Below are 20,000 nucleotides of genomic sequence, written 5' to 3'. Positions count from 1 at the left end.
TTTCTTCTCCCGTTGTTGAACATTTGTCATAAACGTGCTTTAATGTTGCAGAATTTCTCCTCACGCTCTGATCTGAGGTCTTGATCTTGTTTCCCGCAGGCCATCATCAACAGCACCATCACGCCGAACATGACCTTCACCAAAACCTCACACAAGTTCGGTCAGTGGGCGGACAGCCGGGCGAACACCGTCTACGGCCTGGGCTTCTCCTCCGAGGCTCATCTCAGTAAAGTGAGTCCGGCTCCAGACCGGCTCGTCTCGGATCTCGGCCTCGTCTCCTGATCTCTCTCTTTCTCTCTCTGCAGTTTGCCGAGAAGTTCGCGGAGTTCAAAGAAGCGGCGCGGTTAGCGAAAGAGAAGTCTCAGGAGAAGATGGAGTTAACCAGCACACCCTCGCAGGTAAAACCACACTAAACCACCACAGACCAGCTCAGATTAGTATGTGTGTGTGTGTGCGCGATTCAGAATATTGACCTCCTCGCTCGCACTGTCTCTCAAGCGCAAGCCCGTGTCGTGTTTCCCTCGACTGAAGGTAAGGAGATACGCCCGTCAGAACCCCCTTAAACCCTCCAAACCCAATCAAAGCAGTAAACCAGCCCTCTCCCGCTCCCATCGGTACTCAACACTGTCTTTTCTCTCACCATGTTGTTTAATTCTCTGAAACACACGCAGATTCGGACGTCGGTGAAGGTAAGGCTATCATCAGCGTTCCTCTGCTTTGCTCGTGAGCAGCGTCAGGGGAACTCGTGTAATCAGATTAATTTTTCAAGTAACTAGTAAAGTAATGCATTACCGTTTCATTTAGAAGGAAGTATCGGAGTTACTTTTTCAAATAAGTATCTCCACTTCCTCTTTCTCGTGTATTGACTGACAGCTCTGGGGTTGCCATGTTGAGAGAAATCAGGAGTAAGTGCACAGCGTTGTGTGTGAACATGATCTTACTGTAGTTCTAGACTAAACATGTTTACTCAAAAACACAATCAGTGTTCCTCAGAATCAATCAAAACAGCTAAATATTATTATACAAACCTGCAATAATAAAATGTGTTAAATAAGACAATATACGTAATTATGTATTTAATCGCATTTTGTCTCTTCTACTGAACTGTGAGGATCCAATTCAATCATACTAAGCAAAAATGATACATTTGTATTTGATTTATAATTATTGTTGAATAGTGTTGAACTATTCAATAACTAATAATAATAATAATAATAACTAATCTTTTTTCTTAATGTGACAAATACGTCACATCGAAATTCTGCCTATTACTATGTGACACCCCAGTATCAGGTTTATAACGTGTTTTATATCATTTTGAGGTGTAATCTAGGAAATGTTATTAAAACATTAGAATTGTTGGACGGCTTGAAACACACCTTTAGTGACTAAAACAATCATTTTTAAAAATTGCTGACACTTCAACATGTGCTATCCAGAGAGACCGGCGTTTTGGAAATGTTGTCATGGCAAGAAAAAAAGCAAAAAAGTGTCACGTTACTGAACCTGGGTGTTGATTATATGTCACCTGAGATAAAGGTGAGGGATCATGCTTTAAAAAGACCTTTTCAGATGAACAGTAGTGAATGTGACACCTGTGTGTTGTGGGTTCTCATGGATTAAAACCAAACGTAAAGTAACACAAAACATGGATTTCCATAAAAAGTTAGCTTTTTTTCGAGCTGTATGGTAATGCATTACTGTTAAAGTCGCTGTTTTCATCACAAGCAAACCTTCTCCAGATTCATCCTGCCACAGAACGACTGTCCAGAAACACTCCATATTTACTGTCAAATTAGATCGTTGGATGTATTTTTGACATAATCTTTATTATCATTTTCCCCTCAGTTCTCGATGTAATGATGAAACATGACAAACCTTTTTCCAAACATCAGCATGCGATATCATTGACCAAAAAAGACGTAGTTTAATGATGCCTTAAATGTTTATTTATTAATTAAAGGTTGACCAAAATGCTGTAAACTATAATAATAATCAGAGAAAACACACCGCAAAAACATACTTGCGGTTGCCAGATGTCTTTAGTTTGATCCCCTGCTCAGAACATCTGTCTTTAAAGGACATTTTGTGTGTTTTTCTTTCTGTTGTTGTGATCGGACTCTGCACCAGACCTGTGTTTGAGATGTGTTTCCTAGAGTCACTCTGATCTGAATCGAGTGTGTGTGTGTGTGTGTGTGTGTGTGTGTGTGTTGATCATGTGACAGGAATCAGCAACGGGCGACCTTCAGTCTCCTGTGACTCCAGAGAGCATCAACGGCACGGACGAGAGAGTGACCCCCGACACAGAGAGAGAGAACCGAGCAGAGACCAACGCTGTACCCTTCCCTCACAGGTCACACACACACACACACACACACACACTCAAAGACAGAGAGAGAGAGAGAGACACACACACATACAGTCTTACTGTAAGACACACACAAACTCTCACAGGTCACACACACACTCTCACTGAAAGACACAGAAAGAGACAGAGAGACACACACACACACACACACACACTTTCACAGAGACAGACAGACACACACACACACACACACACTCTCTCTCTCTCTCTCGCTCACACACACACTTTCACAGATACAGACACACTTTCACAGACACACACACACTTTTACAGGTCTCACACACAAACTCACACAGACACACACACTCACAAAGACATTTACATGAATCGCTGTTAGAAGTGTGTGTCTCTTCAGAGCGCATCCCTCGGTGTGTGTTCTTCTGGAGTCTCGCGATGTTCAGAGTGAGTGTGTTGTGTTTCCAGCTCCACGTCCATCACCAAACACTGGGAGGCTGAGCTAGCGGCTCTGAAGGGGAACAACGCTAAGCTAACGGCGGCGCTGCTGGAGTCTACGGCTAACGTCAAGCAGTGGAAGCAGCAGCTAGCGGCGTACCAGGACGAGGCCGAGCGCCTGCACAAACGGGTCAGCAAACGCTTTTCATCACACACACAAAACAGCACTGCAGTTCTCTAGCAAAATATAAACTATATGTATTAAGTGCATATTATGAGTAAACAATGCATTACATTGTGATCTATAAACAAAAATAATGCTTTTAAAGCTTGTTCAAAATGAAAGACTAATCGCAAAGAAAAATATTCTTATTTAGCCTTTAAATTAAGATTATTTTTCATACCCCATTGGCAGATATATAGTTCACTGCCATCAAATACATAACATATATTGATGATAAAGCACTGAAGCGAGCGGAGTCTGAATCAGTAGTGACTCTGTCTCTGTGTGTGTGTGTGTGTGTGTGTGTGTGTTTCAGGTGACAGAGCTGGAGTGTGTGAGCGGACAGACCGCCGGCGTCAAAACACAGAAGACAGAGCTGAACCAGACCATCGAGGAGCTGGAGGCCGAGCTGAAGGCCAAAGAAGAGGTCAGAGGTCACACCATGACAGCAAACCACCCAAACACTGCTGTACACAGGCCTGAGTGTGTGTGTGTGTGTGTGTGTGTTCTCCACAGGAACTGGAGAAGCTGAAAGAGGAAGTGGAGAAGGCTAGCCAGCTGCAAACACAGAGAGACCTGCTCTCACAGAAACTACAGGTGAATGTTCACTCGTTTTCTTAAGTTCAAGACGTGATCTTATATTTCTGTTCTTATATTTATATCCAGCGATATCGTTTAGCAAGATCACACCATCAAGAGTTAATCGGTATCTGAACCACTGCCAGTATGATTCATACAGCAGGAACAAAACGTTTAGATAGTGTTTTAGACGCAATGCCTTAAGTTTAGTTTCTGAATGAATAGGTGTGTGAATGAATTAAGTCATTGATTCAGTGAGTCATTGATATGGACGGTCAGTTGATTCGTTACTTAATGAACCAGCAAATTAAACAAACTGAGTCAGTGATTCAGTGAATCATTGATATGGACAGTCAGTTCATTCATTACTTAATGAACCAGCCATTTAAACAAATTAAGTGAGTCAGTGATTCAGTGACTCATTCATAAAAACAGTCAATTGCTTTAGTAATGATCAGCTGAATAAATGACTCACTCAATTTTCGTCATTGGCAATTTTAGTTCATAATTTAGAGTATAATAAAAAAAATTATATTTAATACCCTATTATTATTATTATTAATATCTCATTTAACACAATAGTGATTTGATTGTAAATGATCTTTGGCTGGGTAGTTTCTTATTTGTGGAGGAAAAAGATCACATTAGCAATAAAAAAAAAAAAAGTTTTTCCTCCCAGGTTTTACTGATTTTTGGGGATAATGTGTGACGGTTTACTTTATGTTGAGATCATAAATGACGTGGTGTGTGAGTAATGTTGTAGATTAGGTGTGTAACGCGAGGGCTGTGTTCATCAGGACACGGAGCTGAGGAACGCAGAGCTGGAGTGTCAGCTGCTGGATCTAGAACAGCGTCTGGAGAACCAACTTCAGGAAGAGCCTCTGCTAGAGCTCCTCGACAGCTTCAGGAAGAGCCTGCGCTGAGCAAACTGATGGAGAACCTCAGCTAGAGAAAGATCTTCCAGCTCACAGAGCTACGAGACAGTCTGAGCAAACTGATGGAGAACGAGAGCAGCTAGAGACACACACACACACACTCACACACAGAGCTACGAGACAGTCTGAGAAAACTGATGGAGAACGACTGCAGCTAGAGACACACACTCACACACACACACACACTCACACACAGAGCTACGAGACAGTCTGAGCAAACTGATGGAGAACGAGAGCAGCTAGAGACACACACACACACACTCACACACAGAGCTACGAGACAGTCTGAGCAAACTGATGGAGAACGACAGCAGCTAGAGACACACACACACACACACACTCACACACAGAGCTACGAGACAGTCTGAGAAAACTGATGGAGAACGACTGCAGCTAGAGACACACACTCACACACACACACACACACTCACACACAGAGCTACGAGACAGTCTGAGCAAACTGATGGAGAACGACAGCAGCTAGTCACACACACACACTCTCACACACACACACTCACACAAACAGACATACACACACACACACTCACACAAACAGACACACACACACACACACACAGAGCTACGAGACAGTCTGAGCAAACTGATGGAGAATGACAGCAGCTAGTCACACACACACACTCTCACACACACACACTCACACAAACAGACATACACACACACACACACTCACACAAACAGACACACACACACACACAGAGCTACGAGACAGTCTGAGCAAACTGATGGAGAATGACAGCAGCTAGACACACACACACACACACACACTCTCACACACACACATACACACTCACACACACACACACACACAGAGCTACAAGACAGTCTGAGCAAACTGATGGAGAACGACAGCAGCTAGAGACACACACACACACACTCACACAGACTGTGCTGCAGGAGTGTGATCTGTGCTCTGACTCTTCTTTAAAAGTGTCCCGAACTGAACTGAACTGAACTGAACTGAACTAAACTGAAGTGAACTGAACTGAACTGAAGTGAACTGAAGCTCCAACTGTGTTTATCTTCCACTCTTGAACTTCCACTAAAATCTGAGCAATACGAGAGAGAACGGAATCAGGTATCTCACGTCACACACACACCTGCGAGGACGCTTCGGTCGCAGCGTTCCTTTCCGAACTCTTTTTAAACACACACACACACACACACACACACTAGGGGTTCGGATCACACACTTTCCTGGGATTTTGTTTTTGCTCTTTATGAAGAGCAACGGTTTACTTCCAGCTTATGATTTCTGGTTATTTATTGTATTAAAAAAAACATAAAAACCCTAAATGATATCTATATATTCTAATCACAGTGGCTGCATTACGTAGTTATGTCAAGTATAAAGATGTTTGTTTTCATTTCTCTTCTTTTTTTTATCATTATTTGCAATGTGGAAATATGGATGTTTTTTTTAATGTGGAGATAAACTGGCAATATTTTTGAACTGTTAAGTGTTTAAAAGGGAAACCACGTCATCAAACAGGAGCTGATTTAGCAGAGAGAGCGTTTTCTTTGTTCTTCGCTGCTGAGGAGCTTCAGCGGCGGTGAATCTCGTCCTTCTGATCGCCGTGATCTTCACTCTGAACTTCAAGGGCTCGCAGCAGATAGATGTGCTAGTTTTTGACACACCGGATGGCTTTATTATCTTTGATTTTGAAACGTTTGAATAATAATTGAGAATATTGATTATTCCACACACTTACACACAATTGTAATTCTGAGTTTATAGTAAAATTAAAGAGGAAAAAAAATGATGGTTTTGTTCTCTTTGTGAATGATCGTACTCCTGTGGAGAGAGTCGTATTTCACCTCAAATCAGAAGAAAAAGTGGAAACCGTTTTCATGTGTCACTGTTTCTGGGTGTCTTATTTATATATATATATATATATATATATATATATATATATATATATATATATATATATATATATATATATATATCCTATATATATATATATATCCTATATATATTGGGGTGAAATATGTGACGTCAGAAGACCTGGACGATGAGCTCCAATCCCATGAAGGACGTGATGAAGCTGTTACGGTGAGCTGAAGTCTTTGTCTGTTTGAATATTCGGCTGAACTTCTGCTTTTGTGTTCAACAGAAGGATGAACAACTGAATGATGAAAGAAAATGATCACTTCTGGACCAATCACTCCTTACTAAAAACCAGGTGCATCTCTATATGAGAAATACTGCGAAAAAAGCATATTTGTTTTTTTTTTTTTTTTTTATTTGTAAAAAAAAAGTAATATTCCATTTTTGAATGTATAAACTATACAATTTTATAAATGTATAAAAATGGGTTAAAAATTATTTTCCCTTTGAAGTTAGTTTTTCTGACCCCAAGATAAACATGACATCTTTTTTTACCTTCAGAAAACAAGACTTGATATGAAATATTGAGTATCTTGTATAAAAAAACGATTGTATATAAAAATGTTGTTTTAACACACACACACATGTACATATGTGTGTGTATATATACACAGTATATATATATATAAAAAACATTACACTGGAAAATAAAATGAACAAAGATTTAAAAAAATTAAGAAAATCTTTTTTAAACGCAGAAAAAAACTTAAGGTGACGGTTTATATTTCCACCTTGTTTATACGTGTCTCAATCGATGTCCACATAATAAAGGACCAAAGGAAAGGGTTTCTTTTGAAACTTTATTTAAGTAAGGGGCAAAATGCAAATTCAAAATAACTATTAGGAGTACAATGTTTGGAAAAGCAGAGTAAAAGCAAACTGGAGATTCAAAAAAATCATTTTACATTTCATGATATTGCTTTACATATTTAAATATTTAGTTGAACTCAATAAATACAGGTGTCCTGTAGGCAAACATGCGATGGATCTGCGCTTTATTATACATCAGAAGGTCTGTTTTCAGTTTCTAATATAATATTGCACGTGTGGAGTGAGTCTCGCTCGCGACTGTAGTGTTTTTCGACGGAATCGAGTTTGATTGACCACATACATATGCATAGAACGTACAGAACAATGAATATGATTCAAACAAATAATATCAAAAGCTAAATACAGTACATGTGATGAAAACGTGGGAGTCCACTGCATCGCTACAGACGCGCCGCGCGGCATCGTGGGTAACGGCGGCGGTCGGATCCGAGACTGCAGGCCTGTGGATGGTCCAGTGAGTCACAAACACAATAAAACAAACGATCAAACCTGGAGAAACGCTCTGGAGTTCTCCTGAAACCTGCTTCTGTCCAAACACCAAACGACCGTTTTCAGTGATTGTCTCCGCTAATGCATCATGGGACGAGTGCCGAAGCCATTCGGTGCTATTTTAACGTTATTCTAACGTCGTGGTGACGTTACGAGCAAACGTTCTTCTAGTAATGTTATTGAGTTTCTGTTTCGGAGGCCTCGTTAAAATGTTGCACAGAAACCAATCGTAAATTCGATCATCTAGGCGTACATTTGATTCGTGGAGTGAACGTACTAACAGAAGCTGCGTGAAATCTGTGAATCGCAAATAATCGTCAAATTGCACGCAAATGAACGGTTTCAGCTGTCTGGCTTGTAAACAACTACTAATTATCATAAATTATCGTTTATGCCATTAACATAAAATATCACCAATCATCTAAATTTAAAACGACGAACTGCAAGAACAGCTTACATTTTCAAAAACCTGCAATACTCCGACGATAAAAAGTGCGCGCGTCTTCTCAGACCCTGACGTGACGCTAAGAACTTTTTCACGTCCAAAAAAAGTTTTTAGATATCTGAGCGCTGGCGTGGATTTCAGCGAAGCACGCTCTTTACAAACGAGGAACGTTCCTCTTAAAGGTTACGGTTTCGGAGAACGTTAAAACATAAACTTCGTGTAATGTTCGCAAAATGATAAAACGGAGCGTTTTAATGTTTGTACAACTGAGAATTGTTTTAGAACATAAAATAATAAACCTGGATAAACATTCAGAAATAATACTTTTGTAATTTAATTAGAATGTCAGAAAAAATTATCTTAGATTATATATATTTGTGTGTGTGTGCTAGGGATGTAACGATACAATAATATCATGGCATAAAGTCTACGATACCTTGTTTTTTGAGATATTTTTATATTATTTTTGCTTTACATTTCTTTCCTAATTTCTACTCTTGAAGAGTTATTTTGAATCAAGATATTGATAATATCGTTATATCCCTAGTGTGTGTATATATGTATTTTTTCATTTTTATATTTCCACTTTATTATTTAGTATTTTTAGTTAAAATTTTAGCTATTTTGCTTTTATCCTCTTTACTACATTTTGTTCTTTTAATATATAACTATATAAGTTTAATTAGATTAAACCTATTTGTCTCTGCTTAATAATAGTGCCTTAAACATGTATTATTTTCATTTACTTTTCATTTGCTTTTTTATGTGATATCTGTGATCCTGGAGCACAAAGCCAGGGTCAATTTAAAAATCGAGGTTCACGCATCATCTGAAAGCCGAATGAATAAGCTTTCTATCGATGTGCGGTTTGTTAAATTGGACGATATTTTAAAATCTGGAATCTGAGGGTGCATAAAAAAACCTAGATATTGAGAAAATCGCCGATTTCAGTTAGAAGTTCTTTCTAATCAAAAAATGAAGTTTCACAATTTACAAAATGTCTATATGGAACATGACCTTTACTTAATATCCTAATGATTTCTGTCATAAAAGAGAAAGTGATCATTTTGTTGTCTATTGCTGTAAATATCCCTGTGCTGCTGATGAATGCTTCTGTGCTCCAGAAACACATTTATATTTTATTTGAGCGTTTTTTTTCCATTTAATAGGAATGTTTTTTTGACGTCGTTGGTGATTCATTTCAGAGCTGGCTGGTTTGGTCGATGGATCAGATGGCGATCAGGAGAACACATCTCGCATCTCCTCTGCTTCATACGTAAAGACAAAGAGAACAGAATGAAGTAAGTGGTCAGCTGTGAGGTAACCCGCCTCAGCTCTCCCAGTCGGCTCCGGCGGGCGTCTCGTCCTCGGACTCGGACTCGGGCGAGGCCTCTTTGATGCGGCGCAGGGCCTCGTGGATGCTGCGGGTCAGCGGGTCAGTCGCAGGCGCTCCTCTGCAGCTGCGCTCCTGTCTGCGGACCTTGCGCAGCTGCACTCCTTTGCGGATCTGAGCCAGGATGTTGTTCCCGTCGTCCTCGTCCGGATCGGGAGCCAGGACCCGCAGCTCGGCCTTCCTCAGGTGGAAGCTCCCGCGCTTCAGACTGGCCAGAACCTCGTCCATCGGCGAGCTCGCTGAGGACACACAGAGCGTGACTGGACACCGGTCTGGGTTCTGGCTAAATATCGGCTTGGGCGGGTGGACAAAATTTGGGCTGGTTTTATTGGAAAAAAGCTGATAATATACCGCATTCGATCGGTCAACTAAACACACACACATTGCAAAGAGACTTTTAGCCGATATCTAGATCAGCAGACTTGATTTTGCACGTAAACACGTAAATGTATCTAAAATTATTATTATTATTATTTTGTTAGAAGGAGACAAAAAAATAGATCATCTAATCCTTGGTTTACATTCAACGTTATTTAGTCGGTTGACGTTTTTGGCCGGAAAGGGTCCATCTTTTCCATCAAAGACCTTCGTTTATCTTCAGAACACAAATGTAGATAAATGTAAATTGTAATTGTTGACATGATCATCGCAATCGAATCGATTCGTGAAACCAGTGTTGATTCACAGCCCTAATGTTCGCATTGCTCTGCTTTTATGTGCATTTCAAAATATCGCATCCGAAACTAGACGGAAACGCCGAAAAAAAATCAGCCGTTTTTACACTCACTTGAGATGTTTTTTGTCTTGTTGTGAAGAATGGTTAACGGAGATAACGGGAGGTTGAAAGGTATTTTTCGAAAAGCGTGTGAGAAAGAGAGAGTTCACCCTAAAATGAAACTTCTGTCATTAACTTCTCACCTTCATGACTTTCGAAAACAAAAATTATTTACTCGACCGTTCTTCTCCCCCGAGGGACATCTTCTGCTGTTTCCGTGATGTATTTACTATGTTTCTGGATCTGTTGCTGTATTTCATCGATTATCTTCATTTGCGTTCAGAAGATGAACGAAGGTCTTTGGGTTTGGAACGACCTGAGGGTGAGTAATTAATGACAGAACTTTCATTTTCATCCGATGCGTTCAGTCTCACCTCTCCTCCACTGGTTGGACTCGAGCGAGGCCGTCTTCCTCAGCTTCTTGCGGGCGTTGAGCAGCTGGCTGCTGTCGAAGAAGCGTGCAGTGAAGGGTCCGAGGGGAGAGTGGGCAGGGCTGGACTCGGCCGGCGTCTCCTCCAGAGAGAGAGGAGGAGGAGGAGGAGGAGGAGGGGAGGGGGAGGAGGAGGAGGAGGAAGAGGGGGAGCGATGGGCGAGGTGGACGAGTCCAGCAGCAGCAGCTCTCTGGCCGGAGGAAGCGATGCTGGTGCGTCGGGGGGTGGGGCTTCGGCCACGGCCCCGCCCATCGGAGGCAGCGACAGGAAGCTCTCGGGCCGGCGCAGCTCCGGGACTCCCGCCGAGGGTTCGAGCGCAGCCGGAGCCGGAGCGTCGTCCGTCTGCACGCTGGCCGCTTGCGTCTGCGTCGCTTTCTTCCTGGAGTACGCCAGACGCAGACGAGTCGACTTCAGAGTCACCTGACCCGGGTAGCGCTGCGGAGACCAATCAGAGCGCAGCGGGGTGTTAATGAGTCCAACAATAAACTGGAGCAGCGTTACCTGAGTATTACTTCCTGTGACTTTTATATTACCTATCAATCTTTTAAATTAGCTTTTTTTATAGTTTCACTTTTTAACGTTTCTTATGTGCCTTTGTCATTTTCATTAGTTTTTATTTTTAGTAATTTTGGTATTTTAGCCCACTAGATCACGTAACTTCAGTGAAAGTTAGAAATGTTGCCCTGCCAAGAAAAAATAAATAACTTTAAATTAGGTTTTTCGTTGAAATTTTTATTTAAGCTTTATTTCAATTAACACAAACCATTTCATGTGCTTTCAACTTTTTCAATGTTATTTGCAGATTGTATTAGCATTCTATTTAGCTTTATTTCTAGGCAACATTTCTTATTTGTTTCATCTAATATTTATAAACAACTTTATTTCAGTTTTAAGTGCTTTTGTAATTTGTATTCGTTTTTGGAGCGTTTACATTTACATTGCTTCATTTTCATTAATTGTACCTATTTTCTAGTCTTTTTTTATACTCCAACTCATTTTACCTAATGGCCAAGGTGACATTTATTCAGTTTTTTTCCTAATACGTTTATATTTTTGGTTCCTAATATTTTTTCTTTTTATTTCAGTTTAATTCCAGATAACAGGAAGTGTGTATATCTCTGCCTGACCTGTCTGAAGCTGCGCAGCCGGTCCAGTGTCCTCTGTCTCTCCTGACTGACTCTGGACAGCCGCTGCTCCTCTTCCTCCTCTTCATCCTGCAGACACAGGTGATTCATGTGAGATCGACATGTGATTCATCACCATCAGCCTTACACTGCTGTTTAGACTCGCACCTGCAGCAAAGCCTGCTGGGAAACGCCGTCCGGACCGCCCTGCCGCTGCTGCAGCTTCTGTGTGTGGTTGATGATGCAGATTTCCTGAAAACGACAACAAAACCAGACGTGAAGCTGTTAAACTGTGTTAAACTAAGTCCTGCTTCTGACATATCACTTTTTATCAGTCACTTTTATTTATATTGCGCTTTTAATATCCGGCAAACCAAAAAAATTACTGGCCCATGGCAATAATTCAAAAATATCTTCCAAAAAATTGTTAGTCAATGAAAATAATAAAAAAAAATTGTTAGTCAAAAAGAAAATAATTATTAAAAAAATTAAATTCAGCTAAACAGGAAAGAACCAATAACAATTATTAAAAAAAGCCAAATATCAGGCAAACAGAAAGAAAATTAACAGATGGCCATAATTCTGAAATACTGCAAAAACAAAAATGTTAACCGATAATTATGAAAATGCTGAATGTAGCAAAAAAGCAGAAAAAATAATAATTCGCTGATTCTGATGATTTGAAAAATTGGTGATTATCACCCAAACACAGAAGATAATTACAAAAAGCCAATATCGTCCAAACAATAATTATTAGCTCAATGTCGATCATTTAAAATAGTCCTATTTGCGAACAGATCGGCCATGGCAATATATCGGTCAACACATACTACGTTTACATGAACATCAGTAATCTAATTATTTACCTTATTCTGAATAAGACAGTATTATAATTAAGGTGTTTATAAAAGCTAAATGCTTTTATAATATTCCTTTCATGTTTCCTTTTTACATGTTATTATACACAGATCAACCCATAATTTCACATACAAACATATATAGTTCAATTTTGGGTGTTTTATCTTTCATTTTAAAGTTAATTAATTGTCATGCTATGCGCTTAAAAAACAGGTGATGGCGTTGTTGCTCTTTTGTTTGTATCCTGATGCAAAATGCGGTGAAAAGTCAGTAATAATACAATTAAGGTGTGTGCTGCATGATAATGCAACTATGCACAAGTCTTTATTCGATTTGGATTAAGGTAATCAGAAATCTGTGCTGATCAGATTATTGTCCTAACGGTGATCAAATCAGAATGCTGTAGTCCATGTAAACGTGACGTCTGTATTCTGCTAAGATACCTTCTTGTGTTTGAGGTAGGCTTTCTTGGCGGTGATGCGTCCCCGTCGGGCCTCCAGCTGTCTGGTCCTCTGCTGGAGTTTGGCCACGTCGTCTCTGGGAGGGGTCAGAGGGGTCGAGGGGTCATCGGTGGCCTTCATGGCGTCAGGACTCTCGTAGGTGTCGTAGTAAACCACCTCCTCCTGCCTCTCTGCACACACACATCAAAAATATCACTGTGAACCCTACTACACTATAGTGTATTATACTGCATATATTATGGTAGATATAACGCTTTGTTAAAGAACGCTACAGCACACTAGAACTTTAATAAATACTGTAGTACACGTTAGGTTTTATTACAGTAAATTATAGTGTATTGTAGTATAATATACCTGATAGTTCGATTGAAATCTGAGTGTTTACTTATTACATTTTTCTTAAGTCGTTTAATGTCAGACGTGAAAATATCCAAATGATGTATCACTTGTAACCCTTTGGTCAATAAGTCAATAACTTTGGAAAAGTGTGTGAGAAATAGTTTTATGGTGATATTGTGAAAATGTATGTAATGAATTGACATATTTCTGCATTAAACAAAAATTTAGCCCACCTATTTTAAAGTGAATATATTCTAATAGGGGCGTTCACACCAGACGTATAGTTGGACTCTTTAATATTAATATTATGTATGAAAACCCCTCATTCAACACTGACAGAAATACTGAGGTACAAAACGAAAAAATACAACCAACAATGCATTTCAAAAGTCTTACTTTTTTTTGTAATAACATTTTTATATTAGTGTGACCGATATATATAATAATAACTACAGTATTGACATTGTAATAACTTATTTGTAACGTGAACTTAATTTAGTAACTAACATTTTGTCATTGCAACGTTTTAGTGCAGTGACTCCCATTGTATTTATATATAGCTGATTCACCAGTGTGACCATCAGCATGTTTACTCCCTCCCTGACCACACTCAACAAAACTACTAGAGACCTTAAAGATAATGAGCACCATGTCTTTGAAGTAAGCTGCTCTGGTCATGTGACAGTTTGCACTAATCACGTGACACTGCGCATAATTATTTAAGATCCTTTATAAGTGCAGTAAAACATCAATCGGTCAGGTTGTTAAGAGCTTTATAAATGAAAACGTTTTTAACGGTCGCTGCTTTGAGCGGTGGGATTCTAACACTCACCGCTCATCTGTCTGCGCAGACTCTGCAGCTGTGCAGTCAGCAGCAGCTCCTCGTACTTCAGGATCTCAAACTGGATCTCATAGAGCTGCAGCTGGAGCTCGTAGTACATGGCCTCCAGCTGATCCAGACGCACCATAGCATCCTCACCGCCCTGCAGACCCTGCATCTGCACACACATATATATATATGCACAGTGTGTGTGTGTGTATATATATAAAGTATGTGAACATAAGGTGTGTGTGTGTGTACCTCCTCTCTCAGTCCGTGTTTCCTCTGTTCCAGGCAGATCTCTTTGGCACGCATCAGCTGCAGTGTTTCTTTAGAAACGTCATACTGGAGTTTCTCCATGCGCTCCACTGCTGCCCCCCACGCAGCTTTCCCGAACTTCCTCTGGTCGGAGCGCATACGCTCGTACATCACTGACGCACAGAGAGAGTAGAGAAGACCAGAGTTAAATAGGGTGGAGTAGAGTAGAGGACAGCAGAGTATAGCAGGGTAGGGGTGAGTAGAGTAGAGTAAGAGTAGAGTAATGGAGGGTGGAATAGAGTAAGAGTATGGTAGAGTATGGTAGAGTAGAGTAGAGTAGAGTAGAGTAGAGTAGAGTAATGGAGGGTGGAATAGAGTAAGAGTATGGTAGAGTATGGTAGAGTATGGTAGAGTATGGTAGAGTATGGTAGAGTATGGTAGAGTATGGTAGAGTAGAGTAGAGTAGAGTAGAGTAGAGTAGAGTAATGGAGGGTGGAATAGAGTAAGAGTATGGTAGAGTATGGTAGAGTATGGTAGAGTATGGTAGAGTATGGTAGAGTATGGTAGAGTAGAGTAGAGTAGAGTAATGGAGGGTGGAATAGAGTAGAGTATGTCCAAGTATTTTTACAGAAATTTATAAGTGGTGAGTAGAGTTTGACACACACAGTATGTCCAAGATTTTTTACAGAAATTTATAAGTGGTGTTATTGTAAAATTATTAAATGAAATAATTCTAAATGATTAATTAGCATTAAAAATGTTAGGGCTGGATGATACATTCCTTCAAATAAAAAAAAACTCACATGGTTCTATATTTGCGTGATATAAAGTAAAAAAAAAAAAAAAAACAACGATAAAAGCACATGTTTGTAGCTTCGTGTTTTTGTCATGCCGTCTCTGAGCGAGGAACACACCAAATGGAAGATTGGGTCGCAAAGAAATGCGTCGACAATTATGTGGAAATATTTTGGATACAGAAAAAATGATGTTTGAGTTGATGCCACAACACCCAGAAACACCCAGAAACCTGACTAGTTAGTCACCATCACAGGTCTTTCTATGACCAGAGATATTTACAGTGCTGGCCAAAACAATTACAACACTAATATTCCCAGCATTCACCATTAATTGTAATAATCCAGGAGATATCAGAGATCTGTCTAGAATGACATGAAGAACCACAACAAACTGAGACTAAATCCAGAAGAACTGTGTCTCCAAGACTCTTCAAGAAAGATGCCTGCAAACCTACAGGCACTTGTGTAAAAAATGCTGTCAAAAACAATGCCGTAAATAGATTTTAATTAGTTAAATTTAACATTAGTGTAAAGCAGCTTTTGTCCTCTGTGCTCTAAAGAACTCCTCAGGAGCTTTGCAGGTCTCTTTCTTGAAGTTCTGGATCGAGTCCGTCTCGGTCTCACCTTTCTGAGCGCGAGCCGTGGTCTCGAAGTATTTGACGGTCAGGTCCTGAATGGACAGTACAGCGGTGTGAGCCTTCCTCTGCCAGTCCTCATCCTCCCTGCGCAGAGAATCCACCCGCCTCGGACCCAGGTGCTCCGTCTCCAGAGAGATCTGAGAGAGACAGAGACAGACACAGAGACAGACACAGAGACAGACACAGAGACAGACACACACACACACACACACAGACACAAACCAATAACTGTGAATGTTCCAGTGATTCATTAAAATGATTATTTAAGAATCAGCTCATAAGAGTCATTTGTAGGTGAATCACACTACACTGGTCACACTGTAAAACTCTGACCCGACCTACAGACACAGACACACTGTACAGTGCAGATGTGTGTGTGTTAGCGAAACTTTCTGGAACAGAATGTTCAGACACACTTACAGTATCAACACTGCAGAAAGTATAATGTGAACCAGATGCTGCTGGCGTACAGTACACACACACACACACACACACACACACACACAGAGTCCTGAGGGAGTCGTCTGAATCACGTCATGCTTTAAATATCCTGATCTCACTGTGCCGCCCGGCACATATGAACATGAACTGATGATGTCAAATAAACTACAGTTCAGACACATGAAGTTCACTCATAAATGATGGTTCTGTCATCATTTCCTCGTGTCCTTAATAAACCTGCTTCTGTCATCTAAGAATCACCAGTCGTTCAGTGCTCTTACATGCAGTGAATATATTCATAAGAATGCCGCTTTTAGCTTTAATTAATGGATGTGAATCTTCCAGCAACAGAAATCACACTTCCAGTCCAAACTTTTCTTATTTCTACATTTATTTGATATTATTAGAAATCTAGTCTTTACTGTAGCTCTTGTTCGATTTAATGCATCCATAATAAATTCAAATATTGACTTCTTGATTGATTGTAAAAACAGTGAATCTGGGTTTTGTCTAGTTTGAGATTGATTTGGCTGATCTCTGACCGTCAGCAGGACGTCCGGGCTCTCGTCACATGTCTAATTCATGGAAACACGATACCCATACTGCACCTCTCTGATCACATGACACTCGACCTGGGCATCCCACAATGCCTCAGTCACTCATTCATCTCCTCATGCATTCATTCATGTGCTTCTCGCTGCCCATATGTTCATTTAACAGTGACAGAGAGAGAGTGTGTGTGTGTGTGTGAAAGAGAGCGTGTGTGAGAGAGAAAGACAGAGAGTGTGTGCGTATATGTATGCATGTATTTATGTGTGTATGATGTGTTTACTATAAAAATACATTAATGCAAAGAAAACACATGCAAATGTGAGCACACAGTATTTGCATGTGTTTCTGTGTATGGTGAGGGGTTTCATAGTGTCTCACACACACACACACACAAACCTGAATTGTCAGTTTGTCAGGTAAACTGTAGAAACAGACCGAGCCCTCTCATTTGCATACAGGTGTTGTGTGTGTGTTTGTAAACTCTCAATGGAGTGCTGAGTCATGACACTGGTTTAGAGTCTCACACACACACAATTCTCTTTCTCCACCCTTAATGTGATTAGAGCGGGGGCTCCTGGGAAGCGGCGGTCGCTATGACAGCAGGTGTGTGTGTGTGTGTGTGTGTGTACCTTGATCTGCTGTCTGCGCAGCATGGCCAGCTCACGCATGTCTCTGAAGGGCTGCAGAAGATAGTGATAGAGCTCAGTCGTGGCCTCCACCAGATCTCCATACGCCTCGTCCTGCTCCGAGTACAGCTGCAGCAGCTCCACCATCCGCTCCACGCCACGCTGCTTCTCCAGGAGCTGCACACACAAAACACTGCGTTTTATTCACGATTCATAATAACAACCTGGGTTTTCACGGAAATTATTCTGAATCTCCACGACCTCAGAAGAGCTGATCAACTGAAGAGAAGCAGTGGGAGATTTCAGAGATATTCTGTCGATAAATAAAAACACAGAAACAAACACGCCCCCTATCTTCACAGCTCCGCCCCCAGAATCAGAGGCACCGCCTTCATCCTCTGTGGACACGCCCCTTGCTGCTGATTGGCTAGAAGTGTGTTTTGTGCTCGGTCTCAGTGTGTAACTGAGTTTTTACAAATGTCTACAAACGAACACATTTTAAATTACATCAGAAAAAGAGCGTTTTAAAAAACTCTTAAATAAGCAGCCAGTGTGACTGAGTGAGAACCAGGGTTATTATAGATAACTAATAACTAAAACTATTATCAACGTTTCTGTTAACTGATATAAAGGTTGAAGAAAACTAAATATAAATGTTACATGAAAAACAAACTAAATGACAATTAGTTTGGCCTTGGACACTGAAAGGGCAAAACAAAGTTTAAAAATGACTTAGAAATAAAAACAAAACCGAACCAAAGGTAGAATTGAAATAAGATCGTAAATAAAATGTAAAAAGCACACAAGCGTACATATTAACTCTAGATTAATTATGATCTTGTGTCTGTCTCAGGGAGTGATAGAAGATGAAACCGCTGGAGTCCCGTCAGATCAGTGAAGTGTGCTCACAGACACACACACACACACACACACACACACACACACACACACACACACACACACACACACACACACTGGACTCTGTGAATGTTGAGCTGTGTTCTCTGATGAATGGACTGTCTGTGAGTCGGAGTGTAACTCAAACACTGACCCATTCATCAGCAACACTGAGCCTCTGTTTACCTTGACGACCGGTCGCCGTGGAGACCAGCTGCTGTTGTTCAGGTACAAACACACCTGCTGTAACGGCCCGCCTCCGATTTGAATACACACCTGCTGATGGTTTTGCGTCTATTGTTGCATTTACATCCGGTCACATGACTCACTTCTGCCCACCAGGGCTGCCTTTATTTAATCAAAAGTACAGTAACAATTCAGAAATATTATTCCAATTTAAAAAAGAAGTTTTCTCTGCGAATGTGCGTTAAAGTGTAATTTATTTCTGATTACTCCAGTCTTCAGCGTCACATGATCTTCAGAAATCATAATAATATACTGATTTGCTGTTCGAGAGACTGTGTTATTATCAGTGTTGAAAACATTGTGCTGCATAATATTTCTGTGAAAACCGTGATACATTTTATTAAAGTTCAGCATTTACTTGAAAAAGAAATCTCTTGTAACATTATAAATGCAGTTTTGAATAGTTTAATGTGTACTAGATGAGAATTAATTAGAAAAGTATTAGTTTTGATAATATATACGTAAGAAGATTTTAACTGATGATGATGATGAAGGGCTGTGTGCAGGAGAACAGTCCCAGGACGTCTCTAGTGTCGCTTTCCTCTCTCTCTATCCATGCTGGAAAACCCCTCAAGCTGTGACATCACTTCCTGCTTCCTCTCTTTTGTTTTTGGCACAGGATACGTGAGTCACTGTGGAAAACGTCCTGATTGGCTGCCAGCGGTGATGTCATGTGACTCTTCCACAAGAAAGGCTTCTACGTCTTCATCAGGCCGAATGAGCTGAAGGTGTGTGTGTGTGTGTGTTTAATGGCTTGTGTCTCCAGTTTTTATGACACATTTGCACATTAAAATGTATGATGAAGTGTGAACGGGCAACGTCCCACACACAAACATGCTCGCTCGCTCACACACTCTCACACACACGCAGTGTTTCACCTGCACCACCCAGCAGGAAATCACACCAGCCGCTGCTGACCTTTGACCCGCTGACCGCAGAACCCGTCACAAACACACGCTAGATAACAGCCGTCTGACCGACTCACTGACCAATGAGAGCTCTCCATGCTGTCACATCCAGCAGACACACACACACACACACACACACACACACAAAGAGCAGCACATGTGTTTATTTGTGGTATCTCAGCAGCGCTCGAAGCCAGAGAAGAGAACTTTATTATACGAACAGAAAACGCAGACATCTCCTTTTGTATTCCAGTGAATAAAGAA

The 20,000-nt window shown here is 40.6% G+C and overlaps 2 protein-coding genes across 2 annotated transcripts in view; one reads left to right on the top strand and one right to left on the bottom strand.

Annotated features, from left to right (window-relative positions):
* The window catches only part of LOC122341010 (homer protein homolog 1), an 18,036-nt gene extending 11,760 nt beyond the window's left edge, over positions 1-6,276 (top strand). The window contains 8 exon segments of the mRNA XM_043234297.1: positions 100-231; positions 306-398; positions 2,226-2,353; positions 2,792-2,951; positions 3,301-3,411; positions 3,501-3,581; positions 4,361-4,486; positions 4,489-6,276. Coding sequence (XP_043090232.1) covers positions 100-231; positions 306-398; positions 2,226-2,353; positions 2,792-2,951; positions 3,301-3,411; positions 3,501-3,581; positions 4,361-4,486; positions 4,489-4,581 — 924 coding nt within the window. The 3' untranslated portion in view covers positions 4,582-6,276.
* A 912-nt stretch (positions 6,277-7,188) lies between these two features.
* jmy (junction mediating and regulatory protein, p53 cofactor) overlaps positions 7,189-20,000 on the bottom strand; it is a 16,487-nt gene continuing 3,675 nt past the window's right edge. Inside the window, 10 exon segments of the mRNA XM_043234322.1 lie at positions 7,189-9,804; positions 10,715-10,891; positions 10,894-11,206; positions 11,899-11,985; positions 12,064-12,147; positions 13,197-13,384; positions 14,386-14,551; positions 14,635-14,804; positions 16,053-16,203; positions 17,689-17,862. Coding sequence (XP_043090257.1) covers positions 9,503-9,804; positions 10,715-10,891; positions 10,894-11,206; positions 11,899-11,985; positions 12,064-12,147; positions 13,197-13,384; positions 14,386-14,551; positions 14,635-14,804; positions 16,053-16,203; positions 17,689-17,862 — 1,812 coding nt within the window. The 3' untranslated portion in view covers positions 7,189-9,502.

The sequence above is a fragment of the Puntigrus tetrazona genome, unplaced genomic scaffold (genome assembly GCF_018831695.1).
Source record: "Puntigrus tetrazona isolate hp1 unplaced genomic scaffold, ASM1883169v1 S000001111, whole genome shotgun sequence".
Lineage (NCBI taxonomy): Eukaryota > Metazoa > Chordata > Actinopteri > Cypriniformes > Cyprinidae > Puntigrus > Puntigrus tetrazona.
Note: the sequence above shows the minus strand (reverse complement) of the source record. Positions and strands in the feature narration are given on the sequence as shown.